A 22,943-nucleotide genomic window follows, 5' to 3' on the forward strand; every position below is an offset into this window, starting at 1 on the left:
TGTTTTGCTTGTTTCAGTTGCGACTGTGGATGCTTTCTGATGCCTCCGATGGCCTTGTTACTATAGCCACAGTCTTTGTCTCTTTGCTTGTTTTTAACACTGTTTAGCTCGGACGTTTAGCGTGAATTGCAAACTATCACGAAATCTAAAGACCAGATGTCCAGAGGGTAAAACTGCTCTGCTACACTCAGAGTTAAGAGGAATGTTTGTCCGGCTTCCAAAATTTAACCCCTAAAGAGATTTGAAATGCTATTCATCTACATGGATTTAGATTGGGGGGGGGGGGTTTCCCCTTGGAAACTTAAGGCTGCAATCGTACATATTGCATGCTCCGTATGAACAGTATCTCTGCTGAGATACAGCAGCCATCTTTCCAAATGCATTTTTGTTTCAGTAAGTTTTTCCAGCTGGATGTATACCTTATGTTAAGTCTCTGCCGTGGATGTTTATTTGTATAGTTTTTTAAACCTATTTTTAGTTGTTCTCTGTATCATTTCCTTAAAAAAATATATTTTTACTTGCTTTGATTGCATGTTTGTAAACCACCCCAAGACTTGTGTCAAAAGTGATTCATAAATTAATATAATAAGAATAACGAGTAATCTGACTCCATGGGACTTTCTTCCCAATAAATGTATGTGTATGTGTGCGGGGACACACACACACACACACACACACACACACACACACACACACACACACACACACACAGTTAGTAGGTGACCCCCATAGAAAAGGTAGGCAAAGTCAATGTTTAATTGGTTGCTTAAAAAATTAAATATTTTTTAAAACTATGTTTTGTTTTAGCAGCATGCACCACCTTGATGTTTTATGTTATAGTGGTATAGAAATAAATTAAGGAACTGTAGAAATCACATCACTTGGAAAATGGGGACTTCTCTTATACATGCACCATTCATTTTGTTCTTAACACTGTTTCTTGTAAGACTCTGTATCAAAGATACTATAGGCCTATCACAGTTTTTAAAAGTTTTCTTACTGATTCCTTACACTTTGTCTTATTAGATTGCCCTGAGGGTTCCTGGGGTGTGAACTGCCACTCTGTCTGCGAACTCTGTGAGAACGGAGGGCTGTGTCACCCAGTAACTGGGACATGTGAATGCCCATCAGGATACACTGGGAAATACTGCAATGCTTGTAAGTATGTTTTTAAAATAAAATAAAACCAAGGCTGCCCATGGAACTTTGTGGGGCTTTGCAGTGGAGTGTGGGGCTGGAGGTTCTGGTGCAATCCTTGTGGAACGCCCTCCCACCAGATATCAAAGAGAAAAACAACTACCAGACTTTTAGAAGAGATCTGAAGGCAGCCCTGTTTAGGGAAGCATTTAATGCTTTTGTATTTTAATATTTTGTTGGAAGCCACCCATAGTGGCTGGGGGAAACCAGCCAGATGGGCGAAGCATAAATAAATTATTATTATTATTATTATTATTATTATTATTATTATTATTATTATTGCACCCACGCTGGGCTGGTGCAGTAATTGGATCTGGACAAGACCAGTTCAAGATCCAGCAGATCTATGGCCAGCTCAGTTCAGCCCAGCCCTGTTTTTATTTATTTATTTAATTTCTATGCTGCCCTTCATCTGAGGATCACAGGGCAGTTTACAATATAAAACACAGAGCTTAAGTTTGAAACGAATGCTCCAAAGTTTAGAAGGCCAATGCTGACTCGCAGCTGCCTGTTACGGTACCTTTAGCTGCAGCACAGCGTGAGGATGCGCAGCAAAAGGCAGGTGATTCTGCCCTGAGCTCAATGACTTTCCAGGACCTCTCTGCCCAGTGATCTGTAATGAGTGGATCATGACCACAGTTGCTCTCTTTCACGTGGAACAGATGCCTTTGTCTGAGCTGATAGATCTAAGTGACAAGTGCTGCACGCTTATCTCTTTTCAGCTTGCCCCGCTGGTTACCATGGGAAAGAATGCTTGCTGCAATGCAGCTGTCATACCGATGCTCAGTGTAACCCCGTCACTGGGGAATGCACATGCCCCCCAGGTTGGATCGGCCGTGACTGCAAGCAGCGTAAGTCAAAGCCTCCATTATCAGCACCTGCTCCTTCCTGCCACTTCCGACGTAATCAAAATCCTAAAGAACCAGCTTGGCAGCTTCTTAGGCAATTAAACTTTCCTGCTACATGTATATAATATATTCCCTGCTAATCTTCCTGCCTTCCTGTAATTGTGTATTTATGGGTTCATGTAGCCTGGCTGGCTATAATCCGTAATCATGTAAGTCTAAAATGTAGAGGGCGATGGCTGGTGAAGCGGAGAGGTTTGATCGGAGAACTTTATTCCATCACTGTTCGCCAGTTCCTCCAAGCACAAGGCGCAGCATTCAGACTGACAGTTGGTTCTGCGTCCCCCCCCCCCCAATTTTCAATGCAGCTTAGTTCAGAGCTAATTCCCAATGTGAGGATGTGGGGCAGGGGGGAAGACGCTTGTCACAACACGTTGAGTGAATCCCATTCTCTTGCATTAGAAAGACGGTCCCTGGGTTTGTGAATTTAAATATCGAGTGAAATTTGAATATTATAGGTGTCACAACTTACCTGCATTGCTGCCTCATGCTGTGCTTCCCCTTTATTTCCATGTCATCTTTTGGTGCCTTTTCATGGCCTGTTCATTTATCACATTTATCGTAACAACCCTGAGATACAGGCTGGCTCAGGAGACAGTGACTTGCCCAAGGCTGCTTAACCAGTGAGGTTCATGACTAAGTGCTCTTTCACACACTAAGGAGCAGTAAATCCGAGTGCTCACTCAACAGGGCGCCGTAGCCAATCCGAGCTCTCTGTTGAGCATATGCATCATGCTCTCAAGCAGCCATTTGTCACTGTTGAACTTGAAGGACACATTTATAAGACTATCGCCTACAAACGAAAAGTGACACCAGGCCGCCAGCAGCGAATGGGAACTGCATCTCCTGGTCCAAGTCCAACCACTGCACACTTTTTCTGCTTTGGTGGGTCCCCACTGAAATGGGGTCATAAGCATAAAAAGCCATCACAAGGGGATTAGACCAATTCTATCAAGGGTTAAACCACAGAGCCTAGGACCAGAAGGACGGCAGTTCGAATCCCCGCGACAGGGTGAGCTCCCGTTGCTCGGTCCCTGCTCCTGCCAACCTAGCAGCTTGAAAGCACGTCAGGTGCAAGTAGATAAATAGTTACCACTCCGGTGGGAAGGTAAATGGCATTTCCGTGCGTTGCTCTGGTTCGCCAGAAGCGGCTTAGTCATGCTGGCCACATGACCCGGAAGCTGTATGCCGGCTCCCTCGGCCAATAAAGCGAGATGAGCGCCGCAACCCCAGAGTCGGCCATGACGGGACCTAATGGTCAGCGGTCCCTTTACCCTTTATCAAGGGCCATGAGCTGTAATGGCTATACACCTGTTCCAGGTTCAAAGGCAGTGTGCCATTGGACATCAGTTACTGGGGAGTAAGAATGAGAGAAGGCCGCTGTGGGAAACAGACTGCTGGGGAGTAAATGTACCATCGACTTATTCTTCCATTCTTATAATACCTTGGCGTACAGAAAACGGTTGTGAAAGAACAACTCAAGGCAAAAAGCCCTTACACTGGCAGCTGCAGTGGACAGAAGGAAATGTGGCCATCACAGATATCCTTCTAGAGGCCAGTTCATGGAGGAAAACCCTCGTAGAATCATAAAATTGTAACATTGGAAGGAACACCAAAGGTCATCTAATCTAGCCCCCTGCAATGCAGGAATCTCAGCTGAAGCCTTCAACCTTTTTATTTTAGTCACAGTGTTCTGTGTGTGATGCTCAGTGCTATTTTTCTAGAAAAAGAGGTGCCACAAACACCTCCCTCACTCTCTTAGAATGGCACCTGAGAGGTGCTGGAACTGAGTTCTGGCTGAAAAAAAGCCCTGGTGTTGCAACACAACTACACGAGGGGGGGAAATAGAATGGATTTTAGTAGTGGGTGCATTTGGAACTAAGCACAGTCTGAATATTTGCAGGGCCTACTGACTTACTCCCACACAATGGACCCTTTCTCCTCTCTTTCTCAGAGAGGGCCGCAACAGTGATTTTAACAGATGTTCTTCCTTTAATCACCTTATAACAAAAAATGCTGGCAACGCACCCAGTGCAGACTCCTGCATGTTCATTCACTCGTCACTTCTTCTGTGTTCTTTGGGGCTTGCTCCTTAGTGAGGCAATTTTGGATACATAGGAAACCGGCTACAACTGCCTTCTGCCTTGATGTTTCTGACATGGGTCTTAACTTCACATCAACCTGCAGCTTGAGGGCCAATTGTCCACCTCGTTTCATGTTTCCCTGGGTGTGATTGCAGAAGCCCCCTGAAAGGGATCTGACATCTGGCAGGAGAGATATGTCCCCTCTCCAGCAGCCTACTGGGGGTTTGGGTTGGAAAGAGCAGGGTGGTTGGGAGAGAGGGGGAGATGGCAGAGAGAGAGAGGGAGAGAGAAAGATGGCAGAAAGATAAATGGGGTAGCAGAAAGTGAGGGAGCAAAAGGGGGTGGAAGGGAAGGGAAGGGAAGGGAAGGGAGGAAGGAAGGAAGGAAGGAAGGAAGGAAGGAAGGAAGGAAGGAAGAAAACCACCCACTTTGGACAATAGCTTCACCAGTCCCAGCCATATAGCCCCTGACAAGGGAATGCTTCAGAGAGAAAGGTTCCCAATCGCTGCTTTATAGACTCCCAAACCCAAGAAGCCTTTGCTGTTGTTGAAGGCAGCCATATAACATTCTGTATTATTTTTCAGCTTGCGGTTCTGGCTCCTGGGGACAGCTCTGTGGGAACTCCTGTGACTGCAGAAACAGTGATGGGAGCTGCAACCCGGTTACTGGCGTTTGCTTCTGCGAAGCAGGATACACTGGGAAGCGTTGTGAGCAGAGTAAGATGTTAAGCATGCTGAAGAGGAGAATTCTCAGAATAAAGGAGTGGGGTTTTTCCCGTTGTGTGCTTATAGGAAAGGGTCCAGCTGGTAATTTATTTATTTTTTAGGATGTGGAGAAGTCCACTTGGGAGGACTCAGATTTCAACCTCTGTATAAGCATTTGCTTAAAATGTGTACTCCAAGAAGCAGTCTGTTTTAATAGTTGTTTGGAAGGAATAGCTAGCCTGAGCATTAGACTTCATGTCTGGATGATCAAAATGCTTTATTATTTGCATCCTCGGTTCCCCAGTGTACTCTTGGGCACTTAATGCCAGCATTTATCCATTTCTGTTCTTTTTATTTCTAGGCTGTATTTCAGGATAGGAACTTGGCATAGCCCTCATTAACCTTCCCTATCTGGGTACTATTCAAAGGGTGTTGGACTCCATCTCCCATCAGCCCCAGCCCACATGGCTAATGGTCAGCGATGGTGGAAGTTGTAGTCTGAAATATCTGGCGGGAACTAGGTTAGGGAAGGCTGGCCCCTTTATTGCTTAGTATGGGCATTAAGATCAGCAACTGGAACCTGGTTAGTTCTGCCACAGCCTGGTGATTTTTGGCTTCTGGTAACACAGAGGTGGGCTTTTTCACTGTTGACAGCAATGTTGTGGAAGGCCCTCCATGCTGAAATGCTAGGGGCTCCATCAGTATTGGCATTCCACCGTCTCTTGAAGACACTCCTGTTTAGACAAGTATTCCCTTCTACTTGGAACCTCCTTATTTATTTTTATTTTTTGAAATTGATAGTGTTTATTATACAAACCATTAGAAGTAAATTTACACAGCTATTAATTATAGAAAGTGGCATCAAGTCTTGGCACTGCCATACTGTGTAACACAGTTTACGTTAGGAGAGTAAGGCATGATTCTATTTTAAGGCGTGCAGGGAAGGGGTTTATTGCATTCCATATTTTTCCTTCAGCTCTTCCACTTTTTAAATATATGCTTCCATTGCATCTTCTTTGGACATTCCTTTCAAGGAATTCCAGGCATCCCACTTGGCCTTTACCTTTGAAATCAAGCATCCCAGGATGGTCTGTATTTACATCTCCAACTGTGGCCTGCTTGTAATGGTTGTAGATATCCAGCATTTCTTGATCTGTTGGTTGGGTCTTCAGCTTCTTGACTTCTTCTGCAGCTTTTTCAAACTCTGCCTGTGCCATGGTTGCAGAAGCGCACAGCGACCTCCTCCCGATGCAACAAAAGGGTGAACTGCACCCGTTCTTGGAATCTCCTTATTCAACTGTTCTAGTGTTTTGCAATTATGCAAATATTTTTTCATTGATTTTATACTTGTAAATAGTTAAGATGCTACACTGGCATGATGTGATATGTAAAGTAATAAACAATCTCTATCCCTACATTTAGGGATGGAAAAACCTTTCTGCCTTTCTTAGGGAAGCCTCTCAGGAGGCAGAGATACCCACCCAATTGTGCATTTTCTACCACATTGGCCCGAATACAAGCCACACCCACAAATAAGCTGCACCTTTAAAATTCAAGAGGGGGGGGGGAGAGAATACCTGAATATAAGCCGCTCCCTTAAAATTGGGTTACAGGCTGCGGTTGGTAGAATTGTAACTCCGAGCCAATTTAAGCCTTTGATCTTGCAAGCCCCCAAAAGTTACTGTACAATCGCTAAAATCGCAAACTGCTATTCAATTGCTACAATTCCACAGGCACTCAAGCTCGCAAATCGGCAATAAAAAATTTTTTTGTTCCCTTTTACCGTATGTCTGTTTCAGCAGCGATATCGTAGAAGCCCATTTTTGTAAGGTTGAGAATATAAGCCGCACTTTAACTTTTCACGGTTGGAATTTGGGGGGAAAGTGCGGCTTATATTCAGGCCAATACGGTATTTTGCCTGGGCTCTCTCTGAATTGCAGTAGCCACAAAGGTGCAGTTATGCTCCATGCTTATTTGAAAATCAATTTCTGTAAAAGCAAATTATTATCCCCCCCCCTCCTCCATGCACAGGTAGTCATTTAAACTGATCAAAGAAAAGCCAGGATTGATATCTGTGCCTGATTTTTGGCCGAATGCTTGTCTCTTGTTCTCTGTACACAGGATGTCCCAAGGGAACCTTTGGCCTGAGTTGTAAACATAGCTGCCAATGCAAAAATGGAGCGATCTGTGACCACATGAGCGGAGCCTGTACTTGTACTGCTGGCTGGCTGGGAACCTTTTGTGAAAAAGGTATTTCTCGCTCCCTTCACTGTCCTCCCCTCTGTCTCCTTCCTTCCTTCCTTCCTTCCTTCCTTCCTTCCTTCCTTCCTTCCTTCCTTCCTTCCTTTTAATATCAATGCGTTTCTCAACAGCGACGTTTTCTGCAGATTTTCAGTCTGTTGTAAAGATGTTATTGATTAGCTCAACAGCCTAGGATCATTTACCAGCTCAGTGATGTACTTGGTAAGACAAAACAGGCCCATTCTCTTAATGGTGGTTAAGAGGTCAGGATCACATCCAGGGATTGAGTGCAGAGCTCCTCCTTCCCTCCAGTTTTTACCATGGCAGCAAAACCTAAGTTAGCAGCAGCAAAAGAGAACCTTTATCACCCCTTTTACCAGGATTGTTTAACTAGCTTCACACCCTGGTTAACTGGAGATTTACCAGCAGTTTATATTAGCGCTGTCCTCCACAGCAGATAAAATAGGAATGGGCAGAGGAGATGCTGTAGAAAAGGAACTGACAATTCTATGGGGAACACAGTAAAGAGACTAATTTAGCAACCCCATGCATCTATTTTATCGTAAGAAAGCCCCACTGAGTTCAAGGGCCTTTACCCTCAATTCATTGTACACAGGATTGCAGCTTGAGCCTCTTTGGCGCTGTGGGTTAAACCACAGAGCCTAGGACTTGCCGATCAGAAGGTCGGCGGTTCGAATCCCCACGACGGGGTGAGCTCCCGTTGCTCGGTCCCTGCTCCTGCCAACCTAGCAGTTCGAAAGCACGTCAAAGTGCAAGTAGATAAATAGGTACCGCTCCGGTGGGAAGGTAAATGGTGTTTCCGTGCGCTGCTCTGGTTCGCCAAAAGCGGCTTAGTCATGCTGGCCACATGACTGTTTTTAACACTTGATTGGGAGCCACCCAGTATTATTATTATTATATATGACCCGGAAGCTGTACGTCGGCTCCCTCGGCCAATAAAGCGAGATGAGCGCCGCAACCCCAGAGTTGGCCACGACTGGACCTAATGGTCAGGGGTCCCTTTAACTTTACCTAACCTTTAAAGAGTTACCCTTTAACAGTAGCTTCCACACTTTCCCAAGAAGCTCAGCAGCAGTCAATGAGAAGATTGGCAGTGGCAGGCAAGCTTCTTGAAAGACAGCTTGTCACAATTACCTGTCTTCCCTTGCAACGCACAGCAGGGTTGCGGGGGGGGGGCTGTTTTCAGCCCGAGGGCTCCGTTGACAGCTGGGATAGCTCTGTCGGTGGAGCAAGAGACTCTTAATCTCAGGGGTGTGGGTTCATAGCAGGGGGTTGGACTAGATGACCCCTGTGGTCCCTTCCAACTCTCTGATTCTTTGTTCTGTGTTCGCTTCTGGAGGCCATATGCCAGGGATGAAAAGGGCCAGAGTCAAAAGAGGGCGGAACAGCAGTACAGTAGGCTAATTTCTACACAGAATTGCACACCCCTCTGCACCTTCCACCCAGGATTCATGATCAGAATTCAAGGACATATTCCAGCCAGGCAAAAACACCCCAGCTGGGTGGAAAGTGGTGCTGATGAGAGGCATGGCCCAGGAAGAGATGGTGTGTTTGGGGAGCACAGTGTGGGAAAGCCTCTCCTCTTAACCCCCTGGGTCAGCTTACCTGGCTGCCGTGCTGCGCCCGTGGGACAGCCAATAGGGCTGGCTTGGGGGCGGGGTTTAGCCTCATTCAAGCGGCCGCGGCAGCTCTGTGCCCTCATTGTGCACCCAGAAGACGGCGGATCACCTACCCACCCTCCCTTTAGGTCATACCTGTGCTTCTGACCTAGGGACGCAGGTGGCGCTGTGGGTTAAACCACAGAGCCTAGGACTTGCCAATCAGAAGATCGGCGGTTCGAATCTCGCAACAGGGTGAGCTCCCATTGCTCAGTCCCTGCTCCTGCCCACCTAGCAGTTCGAAAGCACGTCAGAGTGCAAGTAGATAAATAGGTACCGCTCCGGCGGGAAGGTAAACGGCGTTTCCGTGCGCTGCTCTAGTTCAGCAGAAGCGGCTTAGTCATGCTGGCCACATGACCCGGAAGCTGTACGCCGGCTCCTTCGGCCAATAAAGCGAGATGAGCGCCGCAATCCCAGAGTCGGTCACAACTGGACCTAATGGTCAGGGGTCCCTTTACCTTTACCTATGCTTCTGACCTTGCTATGGACTTTGGTTGGTTTCCCTGGTTGCCCAGGGGGCCTGGTAGGAATTTTTACGCATTGGGCAAATTAGCACCAGTCTCATCGTTTTTCGCCTACCTCGTAGCAATTCGTCACAACCTTTGGGTGTTGGCAGTTAGGCATTGGAATATGTGTCATGTGTTAGAGGGTGGCGCTGTGGGTTAAAGCCTCAGCACCTAGGACTTGCCGATCGAAAGGTCGGCGGTTCGAATCCCTGCGGCGGGGTGCGCTCCCGTTGCTCGGTCCCAGCGCCTGCCAACCTAGCAGTTCGAAAGCACCTCCGGGTGCAAGTAGATAAATAGGGACCGCTTACCAGCGGGAAGGTAAACGGCGTTTCCGTGTGCGGCTCTGGCTCGCCAGAGCAGCGATGTCACGCTGGCCACGTGACCCGGAAGTGTCTCCGGACAGCGCTGGCCCCTGGCCTCTTAAGTGAGATGGGCGCACAACCCCAGAGTCTGGCAAGACTGGCCCGTACGGGCAGGGGTACCTTTACCTTTACCTATGGCCATCACCTCCCCTCCCCTTATTTGGGTATTCCCTTAAAGGAATCTGGTGGTCTGGTCGTGGATCCTGTCCGATGCCCTGCTGGTGGCTAGGGCCATGGCACGAACCCCTGTGACATCATGGGGGAGCTTCCAGTTGTATTTGCATCAACAAGCTCCTCCCACTGGTTGTTAACCTTCGGATGACTCCCTGCTGTGCGGGGTGGAGTCATGTATAGATTGTTTGATCCAATGCATAAGCCAATACCACTCACATGCTGTAACCAATAAAGCTGTGGCCTTCTTTAGCCCATTAACCTTAAATACATGTGTCCTTGTGCCTTATTTATCTCAAGCGGGTGGCGGGTCCTCGACTCACAAAGAGTCAAAAGAATACGGTAATAGAGAGCTGGAGAGTCCTTAGGTTTTCCAGCCCAGATGTAAAGCCACATGGAAGGGTTATGTCCTGCATCACAGTTCATACAGGGTTGTAGTGAGGCCTAGCAAATGGCGTTGGGAATGGACACATCTATTAATGGTCTGTTGTTGCTTTTTCTGCATGTTTCACCTGGCGTCTGATTTCTGCATTAATCCACAGTTGTTGTTTTTAAAAAAACATTGCCTCAATGTACATATTTGAATATGTGTTTTTTTTTTCCTCTTTAATATACTAAAGCTGCCAAGAACTGGTGCCACAGCATTTGGAGAAGGGCAAAATCTGCTGGAGAGCAAAGTTATGATCCTCAGTAGGGGTCTGAGTATTGTGCATTGTAGCAAAAAAAAAATATTTTTTAAAATGCAGAGATTAAATTATTTGGAGCTTCCCTACCTGGCATCTGACGTGAACAGACTGTGAACTCTTAGGACCCCTGGCAGAATGTTCTGCAACTCAGTGGGACTCCGCAGAATACGCATAATAGTTCCTCAGTGGGGACTCTTGGGGAAGTAATTCTTTGCAAATTCTCATACAAAATTGACCCTATCTGTAGTTCCGCAGACTAATATGCAGAACCAGGCGTTGATATAACATTGCAGTGCAATTCTTGGCTTTAAAAAGAAGTACCAAAATCATGTCAAAATGTGTATTTAAGAATATAACGCACATGGAATTGCATGCTTTGCAAGAAAACACACTCCAAAGTGCAGATTTAAACACAAATTCTTTGCAGATAGATGTGGAAGCAGGATAGAGTATGTGCAAAGCATTTTAGAGAGTTCTAACTCCCACACTAAATCTATTGTTCTTGTTATGTTACTTTGTAAGGCAAGTACATAAGGAGAAATCAAATGCCTGTGTTTTAGTATCTGAGCAAATTGTAATTTTTGTGTGTGTACCTGTGGTGCCCTCTAGTGGAAACGAGGCCAATTTGCACCTTTGACGAAAAATACTCAGGCAGCTCTTTGTTTCCCCTAGGATACAAAATAAATAAATCTTAACACCAGCAGCATCACAATAAACTTTATTCAGCTCAAGTGAAAAACGAAAAAGCAGTGAGCTAGCCTGCCTGTTCCTTATGGCCAGAGTTTTAAAAGACAGAGGGGAAAAATAAGTTGCTGGTAGGAATGAGGAAGAAATTTGTTTCATATCACATGCAAAGATGAGCTTACCTACTTTGGGATTTACAGATGCGGGGAGCAATTTCAGAAGGGATCAAATAGTTGGCACCCTCCTGTTTCAGCAGTCATATTCCTTTTTGGGGAACAAAATGAAGGAGAAGCCATAGGGTGCCACTGCCTGATTGTGGTGTAATGCTTAGAGCAGCCTTTCTCAAGCTGTGGGTCCCCAGATGTTGTTGAACTACAATTCCCATCACCCCTAGCTAGCAAGGCTAGGGTTCAGGGATGATGGGTGTTGTAGTGCAACAACATCTGGGGACCCACAGGTCGAGAACCGCTGGCTTAGAGTCTCTGACTAGGACTTGGAAGGCCAGGTTCAAATCCCCATTTAGCCATGTTGTTGTTGTTTAGTTGTGTCCGACTCTTCGTGACCCCATGGACCAGAGCACGCTAGGCACTCCTGTCTTCCACTGCCTCCCGCAGTTTGGTCAAACTCATGCTGGTAGCTTCGAGAACACTGTCCAACCATCTCGTCCCCTTCTCCTTGTGATGTTCCCAACATCAGGGTCTTTTCCAGGGAGTCTTCTCTTCTCATGAGGTGGCCAAAGTATTGGAGCCTCAGCTTCAGGATCTGTCCTTCCAGATCCTTCCTTCCACGATCTGTCCTTCCAGACCCTTCAGGGCTGATTTCCTTAAGAATGGATAGGTTTGACCTTCTTGCAGTCCACGGGACTCTCAAGAGTCTCCTCCAACACTATAATTCAAAAGCATCAATTCTTTGGCGACCAGCCTTCTTTATGGTCCAGCTCTCACTTCCATACATCATTACTGGGAAAACCATAGCTTGAACTAGGAGGGAGGAGGCTTTCTCACCACTTTTGGACTCTCCTCCCTCCTTTTATTCACCCTCAAAGATACATCATTGCCCAAGTCATGACCGTCAATGCTCAGATGCTGGACTCAGTGCAACCTCCTCTGAAGGAGCAGAGAAGTAGCTGCAGCTGCCCCTGGTAGTCAGTACCGCCTGAGGGATAGCTAGACGCCATGCCTTCAGATGGCATCCCACCCAAAGATGCCTTAGGGACCCGGTGCCAGCTATCAGGACCCCCACCCTTGCTCTAGACTCTCCCTTGTTCTCAAGCAATCACAGAGACATTCCTCTCTTTTTTATTATTAATTTCTTTATTGAAAGTTCAAAAAGTACATAATTATATGTGCACTAAACATGGTGAGATGTAAATAAGAGAGAAAGAAAAAGAGAAACAACCCGTGTAGAAGGGAAAATAAAGGGGAGAGGAGGGACCCAAAACTGCATTTTACAAGGTTGTTATTGTACTTCATCAGATCTTAACCTGTTACAGTATTAAGAATGGATTCCAAATATCATTGAATTTGTCCATGGCTGCATTTTTATTTTTCCAATTCATCAGTATGTCTTTTTGCTGTGGTGAGGGCACAGAGAGTCCACTCATACTGTCCTTTTGTAAGGTTCCATGTGCTGGATATATAATTCAAGAGGATATTTTGCTCTGTAAAAGTAAGGTTGTTCCGTACAGTTCTGTTGATAATTTCAGTTACCTTCTGCCAAAAAGATTTCAATATAGGACAATGAAAAAACGTATGTTTTAGAGAAGCATTATCCCTTTTGCTTCTACAACAGATACCTTTAGATAGCCCCTTTTTAAATGAACGTAATAGGGTACAGTATATTCTAAATACTATTTTTTGTTGTATGAGCCTCAATTTAAGGTCCAGAGACACCATCACAGAGACATTCCTGTGCCAAAGTTTAGACCTGACAACACTGCCCGTTTGGCAGCCTGAGATCTCCCCTTCATTTGGAATACTTCTCTACATGGCCTTCAAATCATGATCCTGGACCTTCCTAAATAGATACAGAAAGAGGGAGAGGCACCAGGTCTATTTATTATTATATTTATTTATTTATTTATTTATTTTATTATTATTATTATTATTATTATTATTATTATTATTATTATTATTATACCACCCTATATCTGCAGGTCTCAGGGCACTTCACAGGATAAAATCAGAATATTAAACTGCAAAATACATAATCAAAGCAAAAACAACCGCATAACGCCCCCAACACATTTTAAGAAGGCATAGGATGTCAATCAACCAAAGGCCTGGTTAAAGAAGAATGTTTTTGCCTGGCACCTAAAGGTGTATAATGCAGGCACCAGGCAAAGCTCCCTGGGGAGAGCATTCCAGAGATGGGGAACCACTGCAGAAAAGGCCTGTTCTTGTGTTGCCACCCTCTAGACCTCTCGGGGAGGAGGTCTACCATAAAACTGCTCAGTGTTAGTGCAACAGCTCAGTGGAGAAGCACCTCAACTGGCTTTACATACGTAGTTCTGGCTACTTGGATACTATGAGACAGCTCCCATGCTAGTCCAAGGCTCTTGGCCAAAACTCTGTTGCCACAGGACAGCTCTCTAGCTGGCCTAGGCCTTGTGTTCTGTGTATGTGTTTATTGTTGGCATACAACCAAGGAAATGAGGGCAATTGGCAGGCCCCCAGCTGGCTCCAGGCCCCCCCTCCCCCGGCCGGTGTGTCAGACGATCTCCAGTCCTTGTTGCAGCATCTGCGACCCACAGCTTCAGAAACTGGGGCATGCAACTCAGCAGAGATAACGCGCAAACAGAAGTGGCAGGAGAGGTTGTGTAAGCATATCTACAAGCAGTTTATTCAGCATACATTAGGACAAAAGGAAAACATGTCTGATCCCCTTTGTGTCCAAAGCAAGACAGCTAAAGCAAAACCTGTACACAAACGGAAGTTCCCAGCAAGCTGTGCTGGAGTGTAAACAGACATGTGATGCACAACAGTCTCATGCCTGTACCTTAAGGTGGAACGGAATATTCTAACATTTATATCCTGCCTTTCTCCCAAGTACTTAACTGTCATCTCCCACAACACATGGGGTGAATAGAAAAAGAGAGCCTAACTCCCCCTCCCCAAAATGTTTGGAGCAAGTAAGAAGATTTACCATATGGGAGCCTGTTAAGGTTGCCATGATTTCAACCAGCCACTGCAGCTACACCATAAACAGGAGCTTTGATGTGTCAATGTTTGCAGGTTCTCGCCATGCAATTACAAAAATCACCTGTTGATTTGTGCATATTAAGTTGCTATTAAAGACACAGGACAGACCATGATAGAGTGTTACTTGTTTTCTTATTTATTTATTTATTTATTTATTTATTTATTTATTTATTTAATATGGTTTTATTGATTTACAATATACAACAAATACAGAAAAAGAGAAAAAGATACAAAAGCAAAAACTCAACTCTCCCCACTCCAGGATGGATCAATCTAGTTAAGTCTGCCAAAGTCCAGTCTGTGATTTCAGTAGTTGCCATTCTTGAGGGTAATCAGTAAAGGATTTTATAAAAGGATGCCCTATTTCAACAAAATCATCTACACCATTTGTATTATTCAGTGCATGTAATCTCTTGGTTAATTTTTCTGATACAGCAATAGGCCATATATTCTGTTTCCAATGAGAGATGCACAAATCATAGGATTACAGAACTGTAGAATTGGAAGGTACCCCCCTCCCCCCCCAAAAGCACCCATAACAGATGGCCTTCCAACCTCTGCTTAAAAACCTCCAAGGAATGAGGCTCTGAGGAAGATATTCCAGTCCTTTTCAATTCTGTGCCATTAGTAGGTGTGCTGCTACCAAAAGAAAAGTAATTAGTTCTTCATAACAAAGGTCAGATTGCCCTTCTTTAAAAATAGCTAACAATCCCAAACCTGGGGTACATTTCACATGTCATGGGAATTCTACACAGTATTGATCCAGAGCAGATTCCAGCATACAGTGAGCAGAGTAAAAATTTAAACACGTTGCAGGATTCCCAAAAAAATAGACCAGAGGCAATTAATATTTCATCCAGCAGAGCTTTACTACTACTGAATCCAATACATTCAGGATTGGCACTGTCCATAAGAAATCCAGTTGCAGCAGACTTAAACCTACAATAACTTATAGTAAGTCTAAACCTTAACACTAAGCATACTATGTACAGACCACCACACCAGAAGGAAAAGAGATAGAAAGAGACAGTGAAACCCAGGCTCCTTCTGGCCTTACTTTTATAGTCAACATGACATTGACAGAAGAGACAACAGAACCAGTTTAAGCCAGCTGTACTCAGCTTCTCTGAAGGTATAACCCAAACATCATGAACCTTCTGCTTGCTTCTTTCATACAGAGAAGCTTACAGAACCCTCTTGAATTAATTAGAATAGGAAAGATCTCTATACATCAGATGAGTACTTTCTGTACTAAGAAATGCAAACTGACACATTTCACATGTATTATAGCTTATTTCTGTAAATACCCTCTCCCTGAAGGGCTTTATATGTTCACGCATCCACTACATGTGAAATGTTGTACCTATACTATTGTGCCCTCTGCTGGAGTTTTACTTGTTTTCTTTATGGATGATCTGTTGGAAACCCTAGAGGTTAACATGCTTAATTGATGAGTAATTCACTGGCATGGTCACAACACACTATCACCTGGACTTCCTTTGAAACATTGTGGATTGGGTTGGAGTGCTGATCTCATTTGTGACCCATCAAGTGAAATGTCTGACTAGTGTATTGTGTTCAGCATGGTGGGTCATGACTGAATCAGTATCTGACTAGACGTTCCGTGCTATTCTTTCAGCAGCATAATTTTCTGGCTAGCATCAAATATGTTATTTATACATTTTCATGCTGAGGGAGGCCAGTTACAGTCCAAGCACCGCTTTGCCTCCGGTGCAAGAGACAGACTCTTGGATCAGCTCTTAACTAAAACGTAAATGTGTGCATTCCCCTGTTACTTCCTAAAAGCTCTGTTTTGGGGAAGGTGAATATTGCTTGCCAGATAGATAGATGTATACACAAATGAGTATCACCATCTCATCATTTTCCATCTTCAGCTTGTCCAGATGGCTTTTTTGGGCTGGACTGTCACCAGGTGTGCGACTGCAAGAATGGAGCTGTCTGCAATCACATTGATGGAACCTGCCAGTGCCTCCCTGGCTGGATTGGGCCCAGCTGTGAGCAAGGTTTGTATACTAATGAGAAAGCGTCTCTCTAAATCTCACCAAACTCATCCGTGTTTGCATACCAGATCTGTGTACAGATGCAGATCTGTGCGTGCAGCGTGATTTATGCAGAATGGTTGTTTGCATGCAAGCACCATAATTATACATCATATTTTTAATGATTTTGGGGGGCATTCCCCTCCAAGAGCTCACCCGTGGAACCCCAAATCTTCATTTTTGTGCTCCTCTCAAGTTTAATAAGCAGGCTGCAAGCTGCTGGGAAGACGATGAGCAAGTTAATTTTGATGTGTATGTGCTGTTGCTTATGCGTGCATAAAACACTTGACAACAGCTGTAGAGTATATTTCTTCCTTTTTTACATAAATAAAAAATAGCAAGGGTTGATTCATAAGGTTATGATGATTCAATTATTGTATGATGGTCTAGCTATTTGAAATTATTACCACATGTTGGCTGCAACAGTTGTCTCCTACATTTTGCTAATCCCCACATCCACAGGTTATCCAAATCTACTTCTATGGCAATAGAGGGGGGAGGAGTCAATTGAACAGCAGATTCAATTCAATATCCCTTGGCGCATTGGCTTTGAAATCACAGTATGCTGGGATCTGAATGGAAATGGGTTGTGGGAAGGAATCTTGGATGCAAGCAACTCTTTAGCGATCACAGCAGATAGATCAGTTTCATAATCCAGTTCCACATGGATCCAACAGTGTGACGATTGTGCACATCAATCTCTTCCATGGAAGATCTTTGTCTGAATTTATTGTTTGATGTAGACAGAATGTAACAATAACACTTGTCTTCTGCAATAATTTGTTATGCTTATTCTGTTGATGCATTCTCTTGATGGACAAGTTTAGCTATGGCCTTTCCTCCAAGGTAAACATTGCTTGCAACTGAGGCACGATGCCCGCCGAGTTGGTGTTGTGAGTTGGCTTGGCGTGTTTGGTTGCTGCTTTGTGCAAAAACCTTTCTGCCAGAACTTGCTTCTATCATTACAGAATATTCAACAAAGCCATTATGCCTCTGAGAAATAAGTGGATCAAGGGAAAGATTAAGGCTTACTACCCATCCTGTAGTAAGAGCATGAGTTCTTGCAGGCCCAAACCAATGCACCTGATGTATTCATAATGGGTTTTGCAGCAAAAGGCACCAGCACTGTGCCCTACTAGCAAAAGCTCTGTACCCCTCCACAGCAACACCTACCGAGAAAAGAGTATAATAAACTGGTCATGCTGTGCTCCATTGGTGCCAGGAAAACAAGTTTACATCCATATTTTTTTTGTAGAAGATAATTCACAGTAAGAGATAGACTATATATAGACATGCAAGGGACGCGGGTGGCGCTGTGGGTAAAAGCCTCAGCGCCTAGGGCTTGCTGATCGAAAGGTTGGCGGTTCGAATCCCCGCGGCGGGGTGCGCTCCCATTGCTCGGTCCCAGCGCCTGCCAACCTAGCAGTTCGAAAGCACCTCCGGGTGCAAGTAGATAAATAGGGACCGCTTACCAGCGGGAAGGTAAACGGCGTTTCCGTGTGCGGCTCTGGCTCACCAGAGCAGCGATGTCACGCTGGCCACGTGACCCGGAAGTGTCTCCGGACAGCGCTGGCCCCTGGCCTCTTAAGTGAGATGGGCGCACAACCCCAGAGTCTGTCAAAACTGGCCCGTACGGGCAGGGGTACCTTTACCTTTTATATAGACATGCAACCAAACGTGTCCCGTATCAGTCTATACAGTCACAGCAAGTGGCGTAACCTTCCGACAATTTGACTTCACCCCCAAAGGCACAATCCTCCACTTGTTCCCGAGACAGACGGATGCCAGCAACAATACAGAGATCGAGATAGATGATTACAGGTCCGTGATAGAAGAGCACGTGTTTTGCATGCAGAAGGTCCTGAATGCAGCTTTGGCAGCATCTCTAGTTAAAAGGAACAGGTAGCAAGGGATGTGAAAGACCTCTGAGATCCACGAGAGCCACTGCCAGTCAGAGTAGGCAGTATTGAGCTAGATGGACAAATGTTATAAGACAGTTTCTGGCATTTCTGTTTGCATTAAGTTTGTAATTAGCATTCTGAGTCCAAAGGGAGGTGTATGCACCAGGACTTCATTTACATTTTTAATCCTCCTCCTAACTTATTCCTGAAGGTGGGGTAATGGACTGCTGGCAGAAGGAAACATCACTGCCTTCCCTCCCCTTGAACATCTATGTAGTCCAACCTTTATAATGGGTAGAAAACTGGATCTGGCTGGTAGGCCAGATCCTTAACTCCACACACAGCCGTGGGCCAAGTATCATGTCACCTTTCAATCACTTGATGTCGCAGAGACATCAGGTGACATTTTGTCTATTTGCTTGTTTGGTTGTAAGTTGCTTTGGGTTGCTCTGGGCAATAGAAAGTGACTGAAAAGATTCAGTGAATGAATGAATGAATGAATGAATGTTTGCCTGTATGTTTCCCAAGTCTAGTACCATATTTTTCACTCTATAAGACGCATCAGACCATAAGACTCACCTAGTTTTTGGAGGAGGAAAACAAGAAAAAAAATACTCTGAATCCCAGAAGCCAGAACAGCAAGAGGGATCGCTGCGCAGTGAAAGCAGCAATCCCTCTTGCTGTTCTGGCTTCTGAGATAGCTGCACAGCCTGCATTCGCTCCATAAGACGTACACACATTTCCCTTTACTTTTTAGGAGGGGAAAAGTGAGTCTTATAGAGCAAAAAATACGGTACTTTCCCAAGTGCTGACTATCAACTGATTAGTGGTGGCTGCAAAGCCCCTTCCACTTAAATCCTGCCTTTTCCTGACCCACATCTGACATCATATATGACATCAGGTCTTAGCATCATATAATTGGAGGGTTGGAAAGGGACCACGAGGGTCATCGAGTCCAACACCTTGCAATACAGGAATCTTTTTAGTCATGTAGGGAAGTTGCCAGAGCCCAACTACTTGGAATCAGTGCTGCCATCTTGGTTGTTCCCTGGTGCAAGGCCCACTTAAGACATCATCATTAAGGCATTATTGATGCCTGGGCTCCTTCAAGCAGAAGGGTGGGAATATAAATTCCATAAATAAATATTGCCTCTGACTTCTCCAAGCTGTACACAAATAAATGTTCTACGTAAGCTGTAATATGATGGCTCAGGAGACCGGCCAGCTCTTTAAGTCAGTGAACCTCTTGCCCCAAATTGGCCATCTCTACACCACTTGCCCCAAGAAAGAGTAACAGCACCTTCCCTAGGCAAAGGTGTCCAAGGGCTCCCAAAAAACTGAAGCCAGCTTTGTAGATTGCAGAGCACAAATTCTCTTTCTTCGTATTCTCCATGTAACAGAAGCCATTATGTGGCCTTGTTTCCGAGCCTCCAGCAGGTAACACTTAAGGACGTTGTCAGGTTTTCTTCCTTGGTGGTGAGGGCTGGAACCTCACTTTTAAAAACCGTTCGACTTGAAAGCTCACCACAGCACACCACATTCTGCAGTTGCTCAGTGGACACTTTACTCTCATCATTTGTTAGCAGAGCTACTCAAGAGGAAGGTTCTTCACCTCTGTAGCTGCCCTCTAGGTTTGGTGAAATATGAGCCTATTGTGTTACCTTGTATAAGAACCCAGGCTGTTACCAAATCAGAACGGTGATAACTTTTCTTCAGTCACAGACCATTTGCTGTGACTTTCCAAACATTTGTGAAGTTAGCAATCAATCAGCTTAGTCTTTGACTGATGTTTCTGGACGATTTATTTCTTTTTTTTAAAGGCCCTGCAAGCTTTGTTTCTATATATTAAGTTTAATTAAGAAACAAAACCCTTCATCTTAAGCCATGCCTGTCTCCTTCATCTTCCCACCAAAGTGTACTGTACTCATATCCAAAAGCCACTATTTGTCCTTGCGAGATGGGACCATTAAAGCTTTCTGCACCACCTTTGATTTATTTTGTGCACTAGTTAAGGTGCCACAGTCTTTGCAACTTCGTTTGCCTCCAAGTTAAAGGGATAAGGTCAAACAACAATGCAAAGAAGGTAGCCCCCTTTGCCTCTTAGCTAAACAATGAATCATCGCTTTGATTTAAAGACTGGCCAGTAATGCCTTGTAATACACGGGTTACACTGCTGGTTTCTTCCAAAGGTTGCTATTAAAGCGGTCGGGTGATGGCTCGCTTCCAGGTCCTCTGGCAACGCGCGACAACATCGTATTTATATGCAGGCCTCGCGGTGCCGGGTGATGGAGAGATCTTCTCCTAAGAGAGAGAAGTAAAAGGTTTGGAGGGGAGCGCAAGACTGGCGCATAATTGAGACAGAAATTGATTTGCTCTAAGACTTAATGCTGTTAAAAGCCGCTGGCTTAAGGAGGCTGCTCGGCGTGAATGAAAAAGCTTTTCAAAATTATTGATAAGGGAGGATGCAACCCATCTGCTGAGAACTTGCCAGCAAGCGGGAATAAAATAAACGAGCCCCTTTTGCTCGGTTAGCAGGCAGAGGGCACCAGCACCTGCAGGGCGAGTCTGAAGCACCGAGGCAAATGGCTGCAACATTGATGAGCTTCACTCGTAGCCAGGGCTTACTTGGACTGAAGAATTCAGAAGGCATGAAAATGGCTGATTCAGCTTTTGGGACAATAGAAGCCACTAATGCTTGTATCTGAGGCCGGGTTAGATGTTTTAAGAACATATATCCTCCTCTCCTTTTCCCCGTAGCATTTCTTCAACACGTAGCATGATATGACCATGCTCTGGGGTTGTACTCTGTTCCCTGCAGTTTCATGTCCTTGGACAGCAGCTTGCTGGGGATGGGATGCTGTGATGTCGCATTTTGCGTTACTAGGTGCTACCAGAGGAGAGGGAGCAGGATAGAGGGGGCTGCTGTATTTGACATCACCTGCATCACCCTTCTAACATCTGGTTCTGCTCTAAGATGTGTGTGTTTGCATGCACGTGGGCCTGTATGCCTGTCTTAAATATCCAAACCTGGCTTTTGCTTCACCACTAATAAGTGGTTAATTTCTGAAAGATAGGTCCTGAGACCTCCCTGCCTTACCCAGCCTCTTAGAGTGCTTCCAGACAAGTTCTGTGCTCTTCACACATGCAGTAAAACATATGTGAACCACCCTGAGATCTATGGATGAAGGGTGGTATACAAAGTTAATAAATAAGAAAAGTAAAAATGCCCCCATTTTTTTTCTTACCCCTTTTTAATCCGGTTTTAGCCACCCCAGCCAAAAAGCTTTTTTTAAACAAAACAAAACAAAACAAAACACCCTATTGCCAGTCATTCATTTGCAGAATAAAAGAGTAGCACAAACTCTGTAGGTTTGGTTGCCCATGCTGCTATTGTTCTGCCTTTGCAAACAATCTGTGTATTGACAAATCAGGCAGGTGGGTCTTTTCCAATTCAGCACGCAGTGGCCTTTACCGTGTGCATAGTTTTATTAACCTGTTTAATATTTTATACATATCCATCCTTTAATCTGCATTAAAACACCATAATTATTACATAAACCAAATAAATGAAATACTGCTTAAATACAAGTGTGTTGCATTCAATTAAAAATATTACCGAAGTACCACTTGAATACAACACAATGATGCTTTGAATGAAACAATGGAGGAAAAGCCCTTTGCAATGACATCATTTATTTCTAAATGGGCATTAACTGGAAAAGGGGTATGTGCATGTGCGTGTTTTAATCAGTTTTCTTTTTTTAATTAGCACTAAAACACTTTTCTTGGAGTATATGTGCATGTGTGAAATGTCAGTTGCAGTGTTTTGTGCCTACTAAGCATGCCCAATCTTTATTGCGCTATTTTGGGTCCTGATTTTTAACAACTTTTTGTACTTCTGCAAACTTATGAGTTACATTGAGTGCGCTGATACCTCCCTCTTCCAGCTAGGTGCCCTTGGTTACTGTGCTGTTGGCACCCTGAGAGTGAATTCATCATTAGTTAGAGTGACAATGATGTTCTGCAGTTGAGGACCAGCATTTCAATAGGTTCCAGAACTGAACTCTGGCCAGCAGCCTTGGATCAAAGCAAGTCAGTGATGGCTCAGTGCAACACAATGAAGATAGGTTTTCTTGCACATCCCTTTGGCAGAACCAGCTGTTCTTGTCTAGTACTCTAGAGGGCACCCAAAGGCATTTGTTCAGCTGTCTAAAGTACCAGAAGTTCTGCATCTGTCATGGCAGGCCTTGCTGGGTTGGGACATGGCCAGCAGGAAGTTCACCTGCCAGCCATGCCCAGAGGATGTGGAAGAGAAAGAACAGATGGCTCAAGCCAGCATCCTACATCCCATGCTGCAGAGCAGGGACATAAGCCAGAAAAATATAGAAAGGAAAACCTTAAATAGAAGTCAGGAACGTTCAGGATCTCTACCCCAGTCATAGATTTGTGACCTCAGACAATAGCTGTGTCTGTCTTTTTTTCTCTAATAGCCCCAAGCTATTGATCCAAGGAGAAAAATACAAGGTCAATGAAAGCAGGAGGAATCCTCCCCATTTTCTGACC

General features: G+C 44.7%; 1 protein-coding gene and 1 pseudogene across 9 annotated transcripts in view; one reads left to right on the top strand and one right to left on the bottom strand.

Annotated features, from left to right (window-relative positions):
• The window catches only part of LOC310844723 (uncharacterized protein), a 226,560-nt gene that overhangs the window by 170,506 nt on the left and 33,111 nt on the right, over positions 1 to 22,943 (top strand). For all 8 annotated transcript variants that reach the window (XR_014564272.1, XM_083739122.1, XM_083739127.1 and 5 more), the window contains 5 exons: positions 1,027 to 1,158; positions 1,920 to 2,048; positions 4,771 to 4,902; positions 7,012 to 7,140; positions 16,315 to 16,443. Coding sequence is in view for 7 of the 8 variants with exons in the window: in XM_083739122.1 (XP_083595248.1) it covers positions 1,027 to 1,158; positions 1,920 to 2,048; positions 4,771 to 4,902; positions 7,012 to 7,140; positions 16,315 to 16,443 (651 nt within the window). In the remaining variant the exon portion in view is untranslated. The remainder of the gene's footprint in view (positions 1 to 1,026; positions 1,159 to 1,919; positions 2,049 to 4,770; positions 4,903 to 7,011; positions 7,141 to 16,314; positions 16,444 to 22,943) is intronic.
• On the bottom strand, positions 5,685 to 6,185 carry LOC310845089 (acyl-CoA-binding protein pseudogene; annotated as a pseudogene). Its single transcript has one exon. The product of its transcript is annotated as an acyl-CoA-binding protein pseudogene (transcript).

The sequence above is a fragment of the Podarcis gaigeae genome, assembly GCF_964106915.1.
Source record: "Podarcis gaigeae genome assembly, chromosome: 5".
Taxonomy (NCBI): domain Eukaryota; kingdom Metazoa; phylum Chordata; class Lepidosauria; order Squamata; family Lacertidae; genus Podarcis; species Podarcis gaigeae.